At 35.9% G+C, this 23,378-nt stretch overlaps 2 protein-coding genes across 4 annotated transcripts in view; both read left to right on the top strand.

The window, feature by feature from the left end:
* LOC127840623 (huntingtin-like) overlaps positions 1 to 16,837 on the top strand; it is a 140,926-nt gene extending 124,089 nt beyond the window's left edge. Inside the window, exons 51-59 of the mRNA XM_052369034.1 lie at positions 1,283 to 1,397; positions 2,629 to 2,774; positions 4,072 to 4,092; positions 6,691 to 6,702; positions 9,131 to 9,198; positions 9,374 to 9,506; positions 11,171 to 11,333; positions 12,178 to 12,338; positions 13,509 to 16,837. Coding sequence (XP_052224994.1) covers positions 1,283 to 1,397; positions 2,629 to 2,774; positions 4,072 to 4,092; positions 6,691 to 6,702; positions 9,131 to 9,198; positions 9,374 to 9,506; positions 11,171 to 11,333; positions 12,178 to 12,338; positions 13,509 to 13,707 — 1,018 coding nt within the window. The 3' untranslated portion in view covers positions 13,708 to 16,837. The remainder of the gene's footprint in view (positions 1 to 1,282; positions 1,398 to 2,628; positions 2,775 to 4,071; positions 4,093 to 6,690; positions 6,703 to 9,130; positions 9,199 to 9,373; positions 9,507 to 11,170; positions 11,334 to 12,177; positions 12,339 to 13,508) is intronic.
* Positions 16,838 to 17,693: 856 nt separating this feature from the next.
* The window catches only part of LOC127842268 (uncharacterized), a 74,721-nt gene continuing 69,036 nt past the window's right edge, over positions 17,694 to 23,378 (top strand). For 2 of the 3 annotated variants that reach the window (XM_052371697.1, XM_052371696.1), the window contains exon 1: positions 17,696 to 17,866. In XM_052371697.1, the coding sequence (XP_052227657.1) occupies positions 17,786 to 17,866 (81 nt within the window). In that variant the 5' untranslated portion in view covers positions 17,696 to 17,785. Of the gene's footprint in view, positions 17,867 to 23,378 lie in introns of all 3 variants that reach the window. The other variant, XM_052371698.1, reaches the window with a different exon arrangement.

Genomic DNA, 23,378 nt, shown 5'->3' with positions numbered 1-23,378 from the left:
AGATTTATAAAATGTATATTATTTTTCTTGTGTACTATTTTATGTGACACCCATAAATAACTTTCGGCTGTTCTGTCAATCAAAACCGCAACTTTCATTCATTTATTGCCGGATTATTACGCTGGTGGAAAATGTATCGGCATGTTTTGTTTAGTTACAGCGCGTGCTTTCAGTGTATAAGGTCCGCCCACAATTATTGCAGAATAACCGATTTTCTTCTTTGTTTATGAAAGTTTACTGACTGTATCATGCATGAAATGCACAATTTCCACGAGGATAACATCGAGGTTTTAATCTCCGAAGTAACTGTCAACGATTTTATCGTGGACGAGCACACATTACAGACCGAATAAGTGTGCTAGGTATAAGCCAGTGAAATTATCGATTGATATTGACACTGGGTTATTCACGCTTGACTAATACACAACCGCGCTAATCTTCGTTGTTTGGGGTCATACGCTGATACTAGTTGGCTGACGTGCAATAGACTGGTCCTGACTGGTTAAGAGACTGCAGTGAATGGTTTATCACACCTAATCGAGATAAGAATGTAATTAGGGTATGCTAGCATGTGAACTGAGTAATCTATTTCATGACATGGGAATTTTAGCAAACAGAATCGGACCGACTCTTTGGGATTTTCAATTGGTCTTTCATGACCCCAATTGGTCTAGAACCGACAAAACCGAAAAAAATATGATCCCTGCTATTAATGTAGCCTTTATAATTTTCCAACTGTTTAAGTATTTTCCTTGGTTCTGAGTCGATTCTTTAATCTTAAGTCTATTACTATGTTGGTGGATACGGACCTTTGGTCACAGTGAGTAGGTTTAACTTTTCCAAGGTAAGGCTTTGCCTTAGTCATAAAATAGGTGCGTAGCTTGTCTTAATTCTAATAACTTTTGAATGTACCACGGACTGCAAGACATTAAGTATTGTACTTGACCGTCAGTCTGTATAGGTCCCAAAGCTTGTGTTTAAAACTACTCTTATCACTGGGTTGATCACGCGAAACCTTTCTCATTTGATTGGCCTAAGTGTGTACATTATTGTAGGGAAGGAACTGCAACAAGTTTTGTTTTCATTGAAGAAATAGTTGCTTGAAGCATATATTCTCCATTTCAATTACTGTCTGGATCTTGCCAAAAGTTTCACATTTTAATGACCTCAATGTGTAGATGATTTTTAATATTGAAATTTTCTCTGTCCTGTGTCCAGGTTTTAAGCTGGTTGCAAGTAAGGAAAGAGTTAACTTTGTGTTGTCCTCCTGTGTTATTTTCAGACTGCCAGTGAGCAATGAGAGACAAATGCTGACCCTGTGGGCCACGGCGTTCTACCTGTTAGAGAATTACTACATGGACGTTCGTGATACAGACTTCCCAGCCCAGCTTCTACAGGCAAATATGAGCTGCATTCTGAAAAAATTGGGCTTCATGCATATGCGTAAAGTGTCATCCTAGATTAGCCTGTGCAGTCCACTTACAGCTGTTATGGTGTTTCTTGTTTTAAGGAAAACTGGGACAACACTTTTATGCCCCCAGATCGAATGATCAGGAGTATATTGTTTTTGGCCTGTCTATTTGTCTGTCTGTAATTGTATGTGTCTGTCTGTGTGTCTGTCACAAAACGTTTTTAACGTTGGTCATAACTTGCAATATTGAAAATAGCAACTTGATATTTGGCATGCATGTGTATCTCATGGAGCTGAACATTTTGAGTGGTGAAAAGTCAAGTTTAAGGTCATCTTTCAAGGTCAAAGGTTGTTTTTTTCTAAAATAGCTGCCGTGTGGCTTCAAATCGGTGCATTAGGGGGCATTGTATTTCACAAACACAGTTCTTGTTGCTTTTGCAATAAGACCTGTTTTCCCTGAGCAGGGCTTATCTATTTATTCCTGGGAATTTTTGCTTGTTCTTTCTTTCTCCCAACTCAGATTTCCCTGTCCAACCGCTGCTGGTTTAGGTATGTGTTTATCCAAAGGACCATGGGAATTCCATCCAACACCTCTATGTTTGTGTTAATGTTGTTGTTGTTTTTTATTATCCCCTGCCTAGGCCGGATATAGTATTGGTGTTGTCCGTCAATCAGTCCATCTGTCCGTCAGTCAGTCTGTGAGTCCGTCTATCAGTTAGTCAGTTTGTACGTCTGTCACAAACTTTTTAGGGCTATATCTCAGAAACTATAAAAGATTTCGTCATGAAACTTCATATCTGTATACCGGTAGATATAAATTAGGAGAAGGCAGGGGATACAAATTCAACAAATTTGCTTGTATATTATACTAGTAGGAGTATTGGCATTTTTTAGTCAAAGTTGCATTTTTGAAGCTTGTATTGCTCCAACTGTAGGCATTGCTTACATTACAACTTGCTGCGCTAGGGGATATTCTTCGTCACAATTGTGACAGCCTCTGGCTTTGTAAGTTTACATTCTCTTTGTATTAATGGTATCATAGCAACTTAAGGGTCATGGGTTTGATCCCCACTGTGAAAGCACTTAAATTACCCCCAAATGACGCATTGTAGTGGTTCTACCCAGGATACAGACTCAAGAGCATTTCAATAGGCCATAGGCTTTGAATGAATTGGAGCAAAACAAATAGGTTTATTTATTTTTTCTAATTCTTTCAGCTGTCAGTGTTGGTGTCCTCAAGCAGTGAGGAGAGTGTCTCCACTGCAGTGTACCTCGCCATCTTCAAGGGTCTAGAGCGACTGCTACTTACGGACGTGCTTACGGCTCAGGACGCGGAGGTCATTGTGAAACTCAGCGTTGACAGGTGAGACGCAGTTCTTGGGTACCATGTCAGTCTCGTTCTGAGAAAACTGGGCTTAATGCATGTGCATAAAGTGTCTTCCCAGAATAGCCTGAGCATTCCGCACAGGCTAATCAGGGACAACACTTTTTCGCTTTTATGGTATTTTTTTGTTTAAAGGAAGTCTCTTTTAAATGAAAATCAAGTCTGGGCGGAGGAAAGTGTTGTCCCTGATTAGCCTGTGTGGAGTGCACAGGCTAATCTGGGATGACACTTAAAGCACATGCATTTTAAAGCCAGTTTTTATAGAATGAGGCTCATTTTTAAGCATGTCTGAGTTTGCCATGAAAAGTTTAAACCCTCTTCAAGCTAATTGTTCAAAGAATATTATCAACTCATCAAAAATCACAAACAGTACCATGTGCTCTTAGCAAAATCACAAATGCCTTCATGTGCTGCTTTGTATGACATTTATTACTCACTTACAATGAGATCTTTTATGTGCAATGATCGGATTGTATTATAGTTAATCTCAATTTGAATGACATACATGGACGCGTCTGTTGTTGTGTTTTTATTTGATGAGTAAAGGTTGACTAGGGACAAGATGTGGGTTCTGGTGAATTTCTGCACGTGTTGTTTTTGTAGGTAACAATTTGCAATTATCATTTAATTTATGCATGCAGTTAAAGCAATGCTAGGAGAAATGCATTTAAAGAATTGAATGAGACATTTTTTGGACAATTTGTAAACATCATATTTTTTTTGCTTGGGAAGATCTTTTGTGTATTACTACCCATGTTATACAATACTGTCTTTAAATTCACCAACTCTTATAGTTTAACATTCCGCATCAGCTACGATTTAATTGCAAGCTGTCTAATGTTCATGCTTTTAGCATTTGCATTTCTGCCTTTGTGCAAATTAATTGCGCCAGTCCATTTTCAGGGCCATAGCTCCTAGAGAGTCTATCTTTATCAATGTTAACATTAATAAATTGTTATCTTAAGATTGAAAAAGTGTTTTAATCAGTCACAAAGATATATAAATGACACATATTTATTTGTTAAGCCTTGTCCCTTTTGAGGGTTAAAATGCAGTTCTTACATTAACTTACATTGAACTTGTTGGAAGTTAATAATTTCTGGTTTTGAACCCTCGTTATATCTGTCATCAGCCAGATGTTGTTGTTTTTTATTTTGTACAAAGATTGGTGATACACAATTGTTGTTTTCAATCTATGTTGTCCGTTGTATCTAAATATGTATTTTGTGTATTTATGCAGCACACTTAGTAGTAAAAGCACATTTAACTATTGCAGTTTGTATGTGAGCAGGGACAGGTAACTAGAAATTGCATTTATTATTCTAGTCTATTCTTTTGAGCTTCAACTCTTTTGATTCTTCAACTGCTGATGCTTAAAGCCCATGGCATTTGGGATTTATCTTTTTTAAATTGTTATATGTTCATTATCCCTTTCCCACTTAGAAGCAAAGTGAACATGGCTACGTGCGAACAGTAACTCGCAGTCTGTTCAGATTTTATGCTGTTTGCTGCTCATCAGTATCTAAGGTTTGGAGATGAAGCCTTAAAAACTTGAATCTAGTAAAAAAGGTCTTAAATTAATTTAACTTTCTAAGGGACTACAAATGCATGAAAATATGTATCTAAGTGGTAAAGGCAACCATAAAGTGGAAGACTTTTAGCATTGCACTTGTCCTTCCTTCATACTAAATCCCTACATACATTCCAAAGCTTGTGAAGAATCTTGCTCAAAATTTCATAGTTGGATGACCTTTATGTGTAGAATACAAGAATTTTGGCAGTGACAAGTATTGGCAAAGTGATGGTCTTGTGGCTCAAATCTACACTGTTAAAATACCTTAACCCATTTATGCCTAGTGGACTCTCCCATCCTTCTAAAAGGGATCAATTTATTTCCAAAATTAGGGATCTCTAGTTACTAGTATATTTACTTCTATATTTAGAATATTTCTTACAGAAATTTCTTTAAGCAAACAGCGCAGACCCTGATGAGACGCCGCATGATGCGGCGTCTCATCTGGGTCTATGCTGTTTGCCAAGGCCTATTTTCTAGACACTAGGCATAAATGGGTTAATGTGTCAATGATTGTGAAGAAAGGAAATTTGGCTACAAATTGTTCTAGCAGAATTATAGCCGTTTGTCAGTTTTTTTCCAATGCAGATGCTAAATTTCCCAAGATAAAAGTTACACTCCTCTTAAACTCTTTTCACAGTTGAATGACCTAAATGTGTAGATGATGTTATTGAGATGAAATTTTGGCAGCAATCAGTTTTAGCAGAGTTATGGCGCATTGTCTGTTTTACATTTCATTAAGCTTTTTTCAAGTCTTTTAACTGCTACATGTAGGTGGGTTTCGCTCAAACTTTTATTGCTCAATCACTTATGTGAAGATGATTGGAATAAGAAAGTAAATTTGGCTGCAACAAGTTGGACAAAATTACGGCCCTTTGATGACTTTGTCTTTTTTCCACAATTGGATGGATTGTTTCAATATTTTGTGTTTTAAACTCAGGTAAGTATTTGGCAGATTTGTATAACAGCTGAATGACCTTTATATGTTGATTGAAGAAAGGAATTTTGACTGTGACAATCTTTGGCTGAATTTCGACCCTTTGTTGTTTTTTTTGTCTACTGTAGAATATATTATAGATAATTCTGTGTCCAAACATGTGTTGATGGAACATCAGTGTCAGTTACACATTTCCAGTTATTTTTGTTTACATGAGATTTAGACGTATCTCCATTTACCCGTCCCATCCTGATTTGACAAGTCTAATGTGTTTGTTCTTTAGAGAATATGAAATATAATCAATTAATAAAATTTGAGTTATGCTTAATAAAATGTGCATTGAAGAGGTTATATACCAGTATCCTATTCTGTAAAATTGTATTGATATTTATATTTATTATGTACTTTTTGCTTGACAATTTAATTATGACTGTTTTGCTTCTATTTATACTGTATTTTTATCGGATTTTCTGAGTATAGGGCATTAAAATGGCTTTCTTTATTTTAATGAAAACTGTGATTTCTGTTCTGTTCAACACAAAAATGGCAATAAGACTGAGTAGATGAACTACATTTAGCTGTATTGATTTTTTACGCAGCATTTTGAAGTAAGTACATTTTCTATAGATTTCCTTTCATATTGTTGGCTGCATATAGCTAAGTGTTGCATTGTTTTGCCCTGTTAAATTATAGATTAAAAAATAGTTATTTTTTAATAAATTTACTTAAAAGCCCATAAACATTCAAAAGCAACAAATATTTCGTACAATATTTCGAAAAAACAAGTTAACACATAAAAAATCTATATTCCTTTTAGCTATAGCCAAAATTTTAACGCTAGATATGGTCTGGTAACATAGATTTATCGCGATGCAAAATGCTTGTTTTTATTTTTTGTGTCACAATATATTCCATGTGAATTTCCAGGATTGGGTTCGGGCAGCTTCGGAAGCACTTCATAGTTCTTATGAATATGTCGTTCTTCCGACGCTGCCCGAAGCCAGTCTTGCATTCGCTCGTGAATGTTCAGATATAGTGGTGGGATAATAATGAGGAATATATTGTTGCACAAAACATAAAAATGAGCATTTTGTATCTCGTTAAATCTATATAACCATAACACATCTAGCAATGAAATATTGGCTATTGCTATAAGGAACACTGATATTTTGTTGGTTAACTTTATTTTACAAGTATATTGTGCGCAATATTTGTTGATATTGAGTATTTATGTAATAAAATAATTATTGTCCCCTACCGGTTTCACCGGATAATATAATAGTAATCTGGAAACAAATATTTATGTGACAAAATGAATAATATTTGTGTGACAAATTTAATGAATCATACGGTCTTTGTTTTAAAAAAATAATTTGACATTTCAGGAGCATGTTTGGGTAATTCAATAATATTTTTGCTTTTGTTGAATGCAAGGCCTTATTTGTTTCTCATTCTTGAGTTTTGTTGCTCATGAATTTATGTTCTGCTATCTGTTATGTACTGGTATTAATATTTAGTTCTTAATGCACCACCTTCATTCCACAGCAAGTATTATAATGTAAAGGGGAAGAGGACAATTACAACGAGTGAGGCATGGTATAGGGGAGATAACCCTGGGTTATGGTTAGGTTAGGGGTCGGGTAAGGGTTAAGGTATGGGTTAAGGCTAACCCTTACCCAAACCTGACCCCTATCCCTTACCCTTACCCTAACCCTCTAACCCCCCACGCTCATTACAATACCATGCCTCGGTCGTTGTCGTTGTCCGCTTCCCTAATTATAATGTGGTAAGATTTTGATTTTTTATGCCCATGGATTGAATGATCAGGGGTATATTGTTTTTGGCCTGTCTGTCTGTCAGTGTGTGTGTCTGTCTGTCCCAAAACTTTAACCTTGGTTAAAGTTTTGCAATAACTTGTGCAATATTGAAGATAGCAACTTGATATTTTGCATGCATGTGTATCTCATGTAGCTGTACATTTTGAGTGGTGAAAGGTCAAGGTCATCCTTCAAGGTCAAAGGTAAAAAAACAAATCCAAGGGAAGTAATAAGCTTTAAAGGGAGATAATTATCTGTACCTGCCAAATGATAAAAAAGAATAAAGCGGCACTGTAGGGGGCATTGTGTTTCTGACAAAAACATCTCTAGTTTATGCATACAGTTAGCATTTTTAACTATTTTACGCCTATCTCCATGTGCAGTCAGTAATAATTAAGTTGTAGAGTTGCTCAAATTGAGATTTTATGCCAAAGAAGTTGATGTGTTGAAATCACTAATATTGCACACCTATCTTTAATTATTATCACTATAAAGGTTGCATTTTACTGATGATTGTTGCTATTTTCTGAATGTTTCACAGTCTTTTGTCTAAACATAGGGTTGCCAATTTGAGAGGCCTCTTGAGACGAAATAAAGATTTTTATCTCGCGAAAAACAAACATTTTTTATCAATATGAATTAATAAGTAATTAATATAATTTATGAAATTAATGTTTATATAATGACTGAAATTATTGTTTTCATTCAGATTAATGCTCAGTAAAGAAATTAAAAATGTATGGAAACTTATATGTGTTGTATGATGTAAAATAAAATCAGACATTTCTCAGTCTGTTGTATAAATAATTATTAAAGGTCAACATTTTGTGAAACGCCTTAAATTTTCAGTAAGACAACATCTTTTAAATAAAATGTATAGGTTAAATAAAATGCAAGGTTTTAATTGTGTTGTAATATTAATTTTTAAATAGCAATTTGGATTTATAAAATAACACTGTTGCTTGTTTTCTGTTAGTTAAGTTGAGCCGTTTGAAACTGTTGTTGTTATTGTTCAAGTCATGATTCTTTGCATCTAGCTTGCAACCTACATTCCTAATAAGTAACATTCTCTTTTTCTGGGACAATATGAATTTAGTGCACAATAAAAAAATTCTAAGCCCACTTAGTAGTATAAAAAAGTTAAAGTTTCCGACATTTAAAAAAAAAAATTCCAAGCTCCACAATGATAGTTTATCTATTTAAATTGTGAACTTTATACCAAAAATAAATATTATATAAAAACTGTTATTAAACAAGTGCAAACATGCCTTTGACTGGCATTCTGAAACATTTTTTTAATAATGTTCATAAGGATCTTCATGTACCTAGAGCCAAATTTGTCGGGATGTCAATGAATTTGAATCCGTGAGTGGCTATGTAGGCCTCAAAATGTGTGTGGCTTGTAATAGCTAAATTGAAACAGGTGTAATATTGGTAACTTTATTTGATTATTGTGAGTTTCGTGTTTTTAGATCGGCTGTTTTCAGAGAAAACCCGAGTAATTGTCATAGCCAGCTCGTCGTCAAACGTCCACGTAGTGCTAAAACCTTTACATTTTGTTAAGGTTTTGAACATTGGCTCTTAAATCAAAGTGCTTCAACCTACAACTTTGAAACTTCACATGTAGCTGCACCTTGATGGGTTCTATATGCCACACCCATTTTTGGGTCACTAGGTCAAAGGTCAAGGTCACTGTGACCTATAAAAAAAAACAATCTGACAAGCTTTCATTTATTAAAAACTGCACCCGCAGCCGAGCGTGGCACGCGTTATGCAGTGCTCTTGTTTTAACTTTTATGTTAACCAAATAGTTTGTTTAGTTGACCATATAAATCGCTTATAGAAAGAAAATATAATTTGATATAAGCATGAAATTTGTGTGGCTAGTCATGACCCACTCAAATTGCCTCTTGGTATTGTCAATCCTTGGTCACTTACCACAGCAATATGCAAGGACCTTTATGGCCTCTTTATTTTGTTGTTTGAGTGCTTTCTGATGCTGTTTCAGACTGTGTTTGTCAAGTCCACAGCGGGCTCTGGCAGCTCTGGGTCTGCTCTTCACCTGCATGTACTCAGGTAGGTAATGTAAGGTTGCGAGAAAAACAAGACTGCAGACAAAAATGAAACAAATACACATGTAATAATTGGCGTTATGGAATAAGTAATATTGCATATATGGTAGTATGGCATTTTTGAGATTTTGAAACATTGTATAGTATCTTAATCAAAACCTGGGCCTCACATTTTGAAGGCAAGCAGTATGACGGTTACAGCCCCAGGCCCCGTGACCAGGGAGCGTTCAATATGGACGAGCCACAGAACCTGCTGCAGGACCCAGAATCCCTCATTGTTGCCATGGAGAGGGTCACTGTGCTGTTTGACAGGTGGGGCAATAGTTGTTATCCTTTGTCTACACAACTTTGGTTAAATCCATCTAATGAGTACGTATAAACAAATCTGGCCATCATTTTATAACAAAATGACAGTTTCATTAACTCTTTCAGTGCTGGAACCGAATTTTGAAGGCCTTTGCAAACAGTGTGGATCCAAACTGTTTGCTATTCTGATAGTATTCTTTGAAAAAAAATCGAAGGAAATGCTAATTTTAGAAATTCAGCAGACAACATTTTAGCAGACGACAAATTTCCCAGCATGCAAAGGGTTAAGATAATTATAAGCAATACGCTTTTGTGATTTTCAATCCGAATGTTTGGTTTTAACCTTCTGATAAGTGTTGTTTTTCCCCCCAAATCGAGTAACTACGTTTATTCCATAAATTTGTCATGGAAAACTACTTTGTTCAAATGGGAAATTATTGGCTTTATTTAAACCAGTTGGTATTTAATTCCAGATTACAGGTTAAACAGTAGTATCGGCTTAATATATTGTCACAGAGAATTGCAGCGTGAAGTACAGCTTACACAGTCTTTAATGAATTAGTTCTTTAACTGCTACATAGCTACACGTTTTTCTTCCTGTATATTTTCCTAATTTTTTTGACACTATAAAAGACAAATCAAAATTTGGCGTGTCTGAAAACATGAAAAAAATTAGTCTTTATGTTTGATATGATAGCAATAAATATTTAAGTATCCCATATTTTCCAATTAATTTTACATAAATTTCTGACATGCTGCATTTTGTGCACAGATTTCAAAAGTTAACACTCCGTATAATATAAATGTGTAATAAATGCAACAAATATTCAAGCAATTATTTGGGTTTTTTGTTGTTTAATCAATATTATCTTTAACACCTTCAAACGTTACAACTGATAAATATGTCAAAAGATTGAAACTTAATGGCATCATACCGTTTATTTGATTTACAATGTCAATGCACCCAATAATGGTTATGAAGCAGTGGAGTGAAGTTTTTATGGTCATCCTGTTGTGACAACACAAATAGAGTCACCAACAATTATTATTTGCTAAAAACAAGGGTGTCTGAAATTGATTGTGTTTGGAAGCTTAAAGTAATTACCGGTTAAGTAATTACTGCATTTTGGTGCATTTTTATGCCCCCAAAGGTCGGCATATAGTGATGGCACTGTCCGTCTGTCTGTCTATCCGTCACACTTTTGCGTTAAGGTTTCGGAAAATATTCATAACTTCTATGTCGCTTCAGATGTAACCTTTATATTTGATATGCATGTGTATATGGACAAGGCCCTTCCATAGGCACACAAACTTTGACCCCCTTGACCTTGAACTTAGGGTCTGCGTTTTGGTTTCGAAATCTGCGTTTAGGTTTTGAAAAATCGTTTTTCGGGGGAATATATCTTCCGATGGAGACTGCTCTTGTTTACCTCTTACATTAGAAGAAAGATGCATGGGTATTCAGTAAAAAAAATAGTCCATGCAATGGACGCATTTCTATTATTTAAAAAAAAACTAAGGCAATAAACATATTTTAACAATACTACAATGACTATGTGTTAAATGTAGCAAAATATTTAACTGTTTATTTCATAATCAATAAATGATATAAATGATATTAAAATGGCTATGTGGTACATGTAACTAAATAATTATTTGTATTATTTTAGAATCAAGAAAGGCTACCCGTATGAGGCGCGAGTAATCACGCAGGTTCTCCCTGCTTTCCTGGCAGACTTCTTCCCCGCCCAGGACATCATGAACAAGGTGATAGGAGAGTTCCTGTCCAATCAGCAGCCGTATCCTCATCTGATTGCCAGGGTTGTGTTCCAGGTATTAGTTCTGTTATTTCATTCATTTTCTTTTTTTCTTTCACTTAAGCTTCATAACATATTGATCATAAGCAATTAAGCGCTTATTTGTTGAAAATCTCAATTTCAACCAGTCGTAATATCTTTGATGAGACAGGGCTCTTATATATAAAAATTGAAGTAATAATTGCTGCAGTATAATTCTTATTATGATTTGAGTATCCTTCTGGGTAAACTGGGCAAACAAAATGCATAAAGTGTCCCTGCAGGGATCAATCTTCTGAATGTCAATTTTTAACGAGGTTTTCCGAAGGAAAAATCTGGTTATTAGAACGGCATATGTCGGCGGGCGGGCGAAACAAGCTTTCCGTGCCATAACTTTGTTGTTCATTGTGAGTTTTTAAAATCATTTGGCACATTTGTTCACTAGCATTAGACGGTGTGTTGCGCAAAAGAATAACGTCGATGTCTCCAAGGTCAAGGTCACAATTTGAGTTCAAAGGTCAAAAATGGCCATAAATGAGCTTGTCCGGGCCATAACTATGTCATTCATTGTGAGATTTCAAATCATTTGGCATATTTGTTCACCATCATTGGACGGTGTGTCGCACGAAAGAATAACGTCAATATCTCCAAGGTCAAGGTCGCCACGACTAAAAATATATTTATTTTGAAACAATGGGGGGTTACTATGGACAATCACTTCAGGTTGAGTTTTCTCCCTTTATCAGACTTATTTTTCAAATTAAAAACCTGGTTTTGTGACAATTTTGTCCCTTGTTTCTTTATGAACCACCTCAATTTTTGGAGGTAAACAATCTCGACTTCTGACTGGGTGTTTATGGTACTTGTTATTTACTTACCAGGTGTTCAGTAATCTTCACGAGCAGAGACAGCAGGTGTTGCTGCGTGACTGGGTGATGCTGTCCCTGTCCAACTTCACCCAGCGCACTCCCGTTGCCATGGCGATGTGGTCCCTCACTTGCTTTTTCATCAGCGCATCGACCAACAAGTGGCTACGAAACTTGTATCCTTTGTGAAAACTTAGTTAAATTCAAACCTTTTTTACAGTATTATTGTATCAGAATTCTAATAATTATTTAGAGCAGGGGAGTAAAATTGCACTTGCCGGCTCACACTGGCATCTTTAGTTGTGCTTAGGTTTAGAAAGGTGTCTGAAATACGATACGTGCCCATGTTGCTACATGCTAATAATTGTAACATGTCTAATTTGGGGGATATTTTTTTGTATTGATGCTGTTTATTTTCCTGCTATATGTAAAAATGTCCAAAACAATTTGATGTTCACCATTTATTTTGCCCAAAAAGTCTTGGTGGAAACAATAATTGATTACTAAACTTGATAATTAACATGAAAGTAAGAGCGACCACAAAGAAGAGAAGGGCTACATGATTTTGTCAGCTGGTCGCCCTGTAACGTGATAGGCTTTTAGTACAAATGGACACTGATGAGTGGGTTGTGTTTGCTTGATTGACACTTCAGAGTCTTATTTAAAAGGATTGAACATGTGTTTTTCTTTTTGGAGAAGCAGTATTAATCCAATAAGACACGCTTCTTAACTATGCCGAATCCAATAAACGCGGGTGGTTTTGCTAACGTTTTTTCTCCAGGCTTCCATTTCTGTCAGGAATGTTTTATCAAAATTCAAATATGGCCGCACCCATTGCCCTGCATGATTGCATAATTGCTCAATTATAATTAATTATTGACTAACCATTACTCGGGCATTTGAGTAAAGCGTGTAAATCTATTGTCTGATGCAAATAAAGGTGCGAAAAATAGCATGTGTTTATAAGTGTTTCACGTTCTAATGCTGTTACTATTTATGTTCTATCGATCTTTTGCATCATTGAAAGATTTTATATGTTAATTGAGGCGTGGTTCATTTCATTGTTATTTGTAGACCATAGATATCTGGAACGCTTATGGTTCTGCTATGCCTCTGTTTTGCACCAACAACTATTCTTATAGGCACATAAACCTCACTTATATAAAAATGATCATCAACTCGTAATAAGCATTGACAGTTATCCGAACAAAGAGTTTTTTAGATTTCTTATTCTCTGAGAAATAATTTTCCTCTTTTCAGCATTACACCATGAGAATTACTCTTTGATGAATGTCTGTTAACAGCATTCAAAGACAAGTTTGTACATGACCTTAATCAGATTTCAGACTGTCATATGTCTTGTCCAGAATGGGTAAAATAGATACAATCGACCGTCGCCTCTTCTGTCTGGCAGCCAAGGATTTCTACTGTCAGCTGACGGACGACACGTCACGACGATCGTTCAAGTCCACATTCCAGACGGCCGCAGCCAGTCAACCGGAACTACCGTATTCTGAGCTGGTCGACTGTATTAACAAACTCTAATTGGCCTTTTTTAGAAGCTAAACTTTGTTTTAACATGTTCCCGCTTAGAAGCAAAATGAAAATGGCTGTATGCAACCAGCATTAAACCAGAAAAACTTGCAAGTAAATTGAAGTCAGTTCAAGTTTTCTGCTGTTTACTGCCCACTAGTTGGAAATTTAAATTTTAAATCTATTAAGAAAGATCTTTAATTTTATTGGATTTTCAAAGGGACTGCAAACCGTTTGAAATGTGCTTTTGAGCAGAAAAGGGGGGTTAAATTAAGGGGGTCTACATATAGAAGTCATGCTGCGGCCATCGTTTGCAGCCATAGTCCAGACAGCTGTAACTAGTCAACAGACACTTCATTATTTGAAATTGACCAACTGCTTTAACAAACTCTGATTAATAACTGTCTTTAGTTTAATTTGATTGAAATGACAGTTCTTACTTTACACTCATATGTAATACTTTGTTAATAAAAAGATATTTATAGATAATACTAATAAATATATATGTATACATGTAGCTATTAGTATAGCATGATGTATCTTGAAGTCTCAATAAGAGGCTGTATTTACAAGCGCCGTTTTGAGCTCCCATTGTAAAATTTTCATATCTTATAAATACATGTTAAGAATGTTATTTATAATCAAATTTTATTAAGACTGCAATTTCCATCGTTATAATACAAATTGATTATGATTCATATTAATGATAATCATGGACTTGCATAATTCATCAAGATTAGGAAATGTTGTAACTGTTGTCAGTTTTGTTGTGAAACACAAGTTGCATTACTTTGTTACATATTTTTCAGTCACATAGGTAACTTTATTTTTGTGTCACCTCTTTACATGTTTATTATATTTATGTTCAAATTAATTAGCACCGCTACATTTGAAGCTTCTGACATTTTCCTACAAAATTGCTTAACTGTATTGCTTGTCTATAATTGACCAGGGGATACATTGTACTGAATGATCATGTGTATAATTGACCAGTGGATGCTTTGGACTGAATGAGCATGTGTATAATTGACCAGGGGATTCTTTGGACTGAATGATCATGTGTATAATTGACCAGGGGACACTTTGGACTGAATGATCATGTGTATAATTGACCATTGGATACTTTGGACTCAATGATCATGTGTATAATTGACCAGTGGATGATTTGGACTGAAAGAGTATGTGTATAATTGACCAGGGGATGCTTTGGGCTGAATGATCATGTGTATAATTGACAATTGGATACTTTGGACTCAATGATCATGTGTATAATTGACAAGTGGATACTTTGGACTGAATGATCATGTGTATAGTTGACCACGGGATACTTTGAACTGAATGATCATGTGTATAACTGACCATAGGATACTTTGGCTGAATGATCATGTGTATAATTGACCAGTGGATACTTTGGACTCAATCATCATGTCTATAATTGACCAGTGGATACTTTGGACTGGTTGATCACGTGTATAATTGACCAGTGGATACTTTGGACTGAATGATCATGTGTATAATTGACCAGGGAATACTTTGGACAGGATGATCATGTGTTTAATTGACCAGTGGATTCTTTGGACTCGATTATCATGTGTAGGTGTTTGTACGTCCGTGTCTGAGGCTGCATTTTCTAGGGCCCTGGGTGTGTCCCAGCATTCCTGTATAATTTACTTAATCGACTCACGCAAGATTGATTTTCTGCAAACCCGTGAACAAACAACCGATATGAGCGGTAATGGTTTATAGTATTTTAAAGATTTCAAATGACCTATAACAGCACAACTGTACATGTGAAACTTCAAAAAAAATGTCCGTACCTTCTTGCATATTAATTGTTTTGGTTGTCTCCATAACATTGTTATTATATAAGTGTGTGTAAGTGGGATGAGTGGAGTGCATGATGGGATGGGAACCAGAACCGTTCTGGAACAAATTAATACAATTGTGTTGCTCTGGATTTTACATGCATAAAATGGGTCTGTATTAACCAATCCTCGTTGGTACCAATTTATTTATGTCACTTGTTAACTGATAATTACCGTAATAGAATAACATTGTTATTATGAGAGGTGGTGAAATCCCTTTCAGATGTACATTTTAGGCGTTTTTAGAGTTGAACAATGTTGAACATATTCATTGTTTGGTTTTTAATATGAACAAGTGCTTTACTAAGTCTTATAAGAGCAAAATCAGTTCTGTTAATTGCAAAGAAATATTTGAGGAAACTGTACAAAAACTGTAACCAAAAAACGCATATTATGTAATCGTGTTGTTGTTGTTAGTCCCCTACCGGTTTCACCGGAGGGGACTTATATGGTTTGCGCTCCGTCTGTCTGTCAGTCAGCCAGTCAGTCCGTCACACTTTTCTGGATCCTGCAATAACTTTGAAAGTTCTTAATATTTTTTCATGAAACTTGGAACATGGATAGATGTCAATATGGACATTATGCACGTCATTTCATTTCGTTCCTACGTCAAAAATTCTGGTTGCTATGGCAACAAATAGACTAGAAATACTGCTGAAAATGGTGGTTTTCTGGATCCTGCGATAACTTTTAAAGTTCTTAATATTTGTTCATGAAACTTGGAACATGGATAGATGGCAATATGAACATTATGCAGGTCATTTCATTTTGTTCCTTCGTCAAAAATTCTGGTTGCTATGGCAACAAATATTAAAAAAATATTCTGAAAATGGTGGAATTTCTGACAATGGTGGAGCAGATAGGGGACTTATATTGCTTGACAATAGTCTTGGTTTTGTTGTTACTGTAAATTTAAGTAGCAAGTGCTCATGTTTTAAATATGTTAATCTTTAATTATAGATATTTGCATGATTGTACATGTGTATTATTTTAATGTAAATTACACCAGTAAAATACGAGAAATGCAATTGGACACATATGTCTAGTATATGGCTGTTGCTGATTATTCACGAACCATGCATATGGTAAATAATTAAGAGAAAAAACAGCACTATGTTGATGTTTGTCTTTGATGCTTTAGCATGCATTTATATCATTGTGCATACTATATTCTTAACAATATTAAGATGTTAAAACATAATTTGTATGTTATTGTCATAATTTTGTTTTCTTTGTGATCTTATTTATTTCTACAATTAATAAATGCTGCAAAATAATGTATCCCAGTTTTCACTCACTGCATTTCGATTAATTAGCTTGGTAAGGGCCATGAAAATATACACACAAATTGTCTGATTTCTAGTGGTTAGGGCGGTCAGCTTTGTTGGTAGAGATCAAGCCTTGTGATGTGGCTGGTCATGGTATGGTCAGTAGCTCAGTTGCCTACCCAACAGCTTCTTAAATCAAATCCAACAAAGTGCTTGGCATATTTCATTGGAATTTGGGGTAAAGAATGTTATCAGTAAAGGTCCTTGGAAAAAGTAAATAAATTCCAAAGACTCTTCATTAAACCATCTTTTCTGATGCTGATCAGTACTCATGGCATGGTAACAATTAAGTAAATTACAAATATGCTCAACACAAAAAGACCATTGTTTATATTGTGGTGTCCAGGAAAGTCAAACCATTATTGGCCATAAGGTCTGGTGATCTTGTTAATATAACTGGTCTTAATTCAAACTACACACTGGTATCCACTTCATGACCAGGATGTTTATCAGTCTCGAGGGCTAGTACTCTGGCAAACTTCTGATGAGACTGATATTGTCCTGTTTTGAAATTTCATAACTTATCCTGTAGACTTTACTTAAGTGACTGTGCTCTTTTACCTAAGCGTGTAGGAACTTTAGTACATATAAAAAATGCAATCGCGAATAATGTTCAAACTTACATACATGAAAAAATATAGCGATATTTTACAATTGCGTCAATTTAACATCTCAAATCAGTAATTGTCAATGTCAAAAACATAATCACAGAACCAGTAATACTCTACGGTTTCTTGTACTTTTTGGACCGTTTGGGCTTAGGTGTTTCGTCGTGAACCGTTCTGACCTCCCGCTGTTGTACTCCTCATGACATCAAATTATTTCAGCACCGAGTAACGACGACGCTTTTTTATTTATTAATTTTTCAAATGTAAAATTCAATAAATCTGTTGTCAAATGGATGTTACATTTGGATTGCTTTCCAGCCTAGTAAAAACGAAATCGATTCAAAGAGTTCTCGCACCTATCGCGTCACAGGTATACAAAAAATAGCCCAACTTTTTGCAGAGGCGTATCCAGAAAATTTTCACAGGGGGGGCTCAACAGGGGAGGGTGCGTGAGGGGTGTCCCCTTCCGTCGTTGAATTTTTTTTTGAAATGGCACCTTGAAATGATGCGATTTCCTGCTATCTAATCGGCATTTTGCATGATAAAAGTGCATGTGAAACAAATAAGAACTTGAGTTCTCACATCAAGTGTGACAGACACACAGGGGTAAATCAAATGTCTCTCAAACCACTAAAGTGGTGGGAGACATTATCTTTATCCATAACTTTTTTAACGGTGTAAGATGGGTGGACCTTCTTTTTAACCTTGTTGGATATCCTACTAGGTCAACTTAGGTACAACATTCAGGGCTAGCGCTGGCCCAAAAAATGTTTGAGCCACCCAGATCCAGGGGGGGTCCGGGGGCATGTAAAATACAAGCATACATTTCATTCACAAAATACATTGCAAACAAATCCTGCTATATACAGAGAACATGTTAAATACAAGCATACATTTCATATACAAAATACATTGCAAACAAATCCTGCTATATACAGAGAACAAAGTCATGACATGTATCATTATTATTTTATTATTATTCTGCGCTGTTTTTTACTAGCCCACAGTTTGTAGATCACTTTAAAGTCAACATCTTTGCAGTCTTTTCCTTCAATTGAGATTTTCATGAGATGTTTTTTACAGTCAAACAATTTCTTAGAACAGTTTTGATTACATTCTGCCTACTGAGCCCTCGTTCACAATCAACTGTAGACACTGGGGATACTAACAACCTTTTGGCAGCTTCTGCTGATGCTGGATAGGAATGGACATTTTTAATTGCCAAATTTGCAGCAGAGTGTATGTCAGTCACGGACTTGTTTCCAGAATTATGGCTGGCTCTTGCAAAATTGGCAAAGCAAAGCAGTTCAGACTGTGAGCCTTCAATTCCTACAGTACCTAAGTAGTCAGAGACAGTGTCAATGTCTGAGTGTATTTGTGGGACTGGGATACAGGGTTCAAATAGATTGCTCATGGCTGTAAGGACAGACCCATCACTGTTGTCTGAAAACCTGCTATTCAGACTTGTGACCATAATGTTTATGAACTTTTGGCATATAGACTCTGTTTCAGTTCTTTGTTTGACACTGTACGGACAAAGTGGTTACTTCCATTTATATAGTAGACAACATGAATTACTCTTCCTATGCGTTACAAATTCGTAACTTTAATTAAACTTTAATTGCAATTAAACCGCGCGTGTTTTTCACGTTTTCCTTTGATTCAAATACGCCGCTGTTAGTAAGCATAGTGTGTGAGTAAAACGATCAAATTAATTATCACCTTTTCATTTCAATCGAAAATCGGCAGAAAGTTGTAACATCAACGACATAGAACTAATTATTTAATTATCACTCTTTTATTAAGATCGAAAGTCAGCTTGGAAATAATTAATTTATTGTCACGCTTATTTTCATTTTTAATCTTATAATACGACATTTGCGACCGGCCGCTATTTCGTTTGCATACGACAATATTAACTGTGTATTCAAAGCTCCACCCATTTTTACGTTTCATTCAACAACGTCATTTCATGTGTAAGCGAGCTCAATTTTGATTTGCCAGCTACATTGTACCATGTGCACTTCAATAACAATAAGGTCTAGCGATGTCTCGATACAGGTGCAGACCGGTTTTCGTTCACTGTTTAAATTGCGAATACTTTCATTGAAACAAAGAGAAAAATATAGAAAACCAGTTTCGGGTTAAAATGGCGGCTGTTTTCGATGAAATTTTACGAGTTTTTAGCATTTTCGCAAATCGGATTTTTCTTGAGCCAAATTCTCAATATTTTCGCAAATGGCTCAAGTGGCGAACGACAGCGCGAGCCCTGACATTAAAATGTTTATGTCCATGTCCCTATGAATGGAAAGAAGGCACACAGCGGAAAACCTGTCCTGACCCATTGATGATCTTAGTTTTGTCTTAACAAGTCCTTGGGCTCTGATACTCCTTTCACACTCGCATGATGTGACAGGGAAAACACATGATATGGACAAAACAGTGAAAATGGTGGGGTACAGCTGGGAATCACAATGTGCAACAGAGCCCTAAAGGGTAGAAGGTGGGTTGGGTACACCTTTCCACCTAGCCTGCCATATAAAGTGCAACTCGGCAGGGAGGGACTGAGGGGAAGGGAGATCAGCATTGAACCATTCAAGGTCACTAGCACTGACAGGAGAGGAGCACATTTGTTCAGGTATAAACTTCAATCCCATGGCTGCCTTAGTCTGCAAATAACTGAATCGGGTGTCCATTTCGTTCACAAAAGTGTCAACAAAGGGAGTCGTTAGGTGTCTTGTGTAGTTTAATTCGGGTGTTGCTGCCTCGATGTTGTCACGCTTTAAGAACATGATTTAGTTTCATATAGCAAAGTTATTCTTCATGTTTGAGTCTTTTTTAATTTTAAAAACTATGGATGAACATCAAAGCAGTTAGCCCGATTTGTAAAAAACCCAAATCAAAACCAAAAAAATTTATTGCCATTCATTAATTGTGCAGTTGAATTTCACTGGCAATAACTTGTTACTCAAAAGGATTATCACTCTAAAGAGCTAATACCAATTAAATTCATCAAAGAAATTACCGAAAAAATAATAATGATTGTCCATTGCGTTCGTCTAAACTCTTTAATTGCTACAAATTGAAAAAATATTTTTTCACAAGTCTCATGCGGCAGCCATTTGTAAACATTTATCTATAGCTAAATGTATGGATGAATTTCATTAGTTGAATGTATCTTCTTCAGCCAATCAAATACCGCAGTTTATTACTTACAGTCAATGAAGCGTGCACTTAAGCTGACGAAGGTTAGATCGTCTGTACACATGCCTGGGGGCTAATCACACAAATCGACAGCTGTTTATGGCTTAATTAGGGACATATGACAGGAAATACACAAGTGGATTAAAACTGTACCCCTTCATAAACTTGGGTGCAGTTCAGCGCAGTGAATCCGTGGGCTTCACTAAACAGACGTCGTTCTAGACAAATTGAGAAAAATAATGAATAAAGTTCATAAACATGTTAAATTTACCTGAATGGCAACCTGCGGTTGTTATCCTTTGCGTGCACCCTATAAAAACACGACGATGTTTCAACACACTTTTCTCGCTGACATGTTTATGTTTAAATTTGAAACAGTGTATTCTGTACCACATCGTTATCGACTTTATAGGCTGGAGCACATAACCCGACGTGCAAAATATTGGTGTACTGCGACCTAACCAATATTGGGTCAATTTTCCAATATGGCGGATACAGCGTACAAAACAAAACCTAAGTCAATAAAATCAATTATTTGTTGCTTTAATGGTACCATTTAGATAAGTTCAGATAAGTTTGTGGTTTAGATAGGTAAACTTTAATAAGTACTTGCAGTTTCAGTGTTCCTTAACCCTTGCATTGTGGATAACATTTTGCACCCATGGACAAGAGAGAGCGCATTGCAAATCTAAGCAGCCCATTGGGCTATAAAGCTTAGAGTTGAATTATTGCAACTAAGGTCACGCTTTACACTGCGACCAGACTTTTTGAACATTTGGGTTACTTGGCGATTTACGTGATAACTGAATCACTGAAGCGTGCCGTGTAATGACCTATGCTATAGATGTTACGATTCAACATTATCGCATCGACCAGTACGGAATTGTCATTTAATCAGATGGGCAGAGTTATGGCATTAAAATAGCCACTATAAACTAATTTCCCGAGAAGCAACGATTTTGATTGGCTAAAAAGTAGATAAGAGTAACTTCCCTTTACGGTTGCTATGCGACTTGAAAGACTGATTTAGAAAGCGAGTTGCAGATTCCCGGAAAAATAGATGCTGCGAACGAAAATGGAAAGTTGAAGCCACAGAAATTAACACACAATTCTTTATAAAAGAAAGCGGACAGAATAATGTAAACTCAGGAAATGACCAAATGTTAGGTTAGCGATCGGAGGACGTCTTAAATAGTGCAGACGTGAATGCAGAATTGGAAACGTCTAACTGTCAAGTCCAGGGTTTTCCCCAGGCCATTTAAGCGCCCCTTGCCGGGGCGCTTCAATTTCGAAATCAGAGTCCCCGGGGCGCTTGAAATTTTCCGACCTGTGTGTTTTTCAGTGAAAGAAAGTGAAGATTGTAAAATAAAATCACAGGTTTCTCTATCATTGTATCAATATTCCCTGATCTAAAAGAGCACTCGGTACCTACTTTCACAAGTAATCGCCATAAACACCACATGGGGTAATGGATAATCCACTGATAAGAGAATAGCATGACGTGCGTATAGATTATTCTAGCCACATTACACAGTCATTTAAATGCAGACAAGGATGTATCAGGTAACTTTCCAGTTGTCAAACTGTGATGTTCATCGTCCAATCAGTTACGCGAATGCTTATGAGGGCGGGGTTAACTATCGGCCATTATTTTTTATTGATGTCGGGCACGATGTAAAAGTTTATTGCATCTTGATTAGCAAGAATTTGTACCATTTACGTAATAAAAAAGTACATTAAAGACGGTTTCGGGCATCATAATCACACCTTTTTACTGTAAACAAGTGTTACCTATGACTCTTGTAATTAATACAAGAAATTAACTGAAAGTAATAATTACTTATAGCGAGTAAGTTGTGCAAATAACTCCCGGTTACAATTATGCGATAACAATTTAATTCCAGTACACTCAGGGGTTCTGAAATATGCTGTCCGAGTCGTCAATTTACCCTTCCGGGCAAGCAAGTAAAATTTCCGTGGTATAATTTGTTTCGAAAACGAAACTTCAATATTTTTCGAAAATAAAAAACGAAGTTTATATAAATAGCTTATGATTAATCTGCGGACTAGCACACTTTTTTAACTGGAGGTATGTTATTTTCCGATAATAATTATTTAATGTGGTAAACCAGTCCACGAGTATATAAAGCAACAGCCAATCACGCATAAGAAAACAATTTTAATCAGGGACCTATGTCCCTGTTTTAATAGAGAAACCAGCACACATGTGTATAGCAACAGCCAATCACGCATAAGAATTTTAAGATAACACTTTTCGTACATTGCAAATGGCCGCATACATGTTCTAACGACCTGCATTCCATTTTTATATAATAAATCCACTTCAACGTCTAGCCATGACGCTAATCAGACCAATGATAAAATCAGTTCGGCGTAGGAAAAGAAGAGAAAAGCCAAGTATGAATATGATAAACACACGACGCCAAGCGGAAACAAGAATTTTTTGAGTCTTGGCTAATTGATTTTCCTTGGCTTGAAACGTTGCCGATGTGTGTAAATGTAAACTTCGTAAGGAGTTTCCTTTATTAGCGGATAATTATATACTTATAATTAAAGGAGATTATTTTATTTCAAGTGAATTGTCTAGTCATGTTGAGATTATTAAATATCCGAGATGGTATCATGTTAGTCGAACTTGTTGACGCTCTTAAATATTA

This window comes from Dreissena polymorpha, chromosome 8 (assembly GCF_020536995.1).
Source record: "Dreissena polymorpha isolate Duluth1 chromosome 8, UMN_Dpol_1.0, whole genome shotgun sequence".
Lineage (NCBI taxonomy): Eukaryota > Metazoa > Mollusca > Bivalvia > Myida > Dreissenidae > Dreissena > Dreissena polymorpha.
The sequence above is the reverse complement of the archived record's forward strand: the minus strand, read 5'-3'. Positions and strand labels throughout refer to the sequence as shown.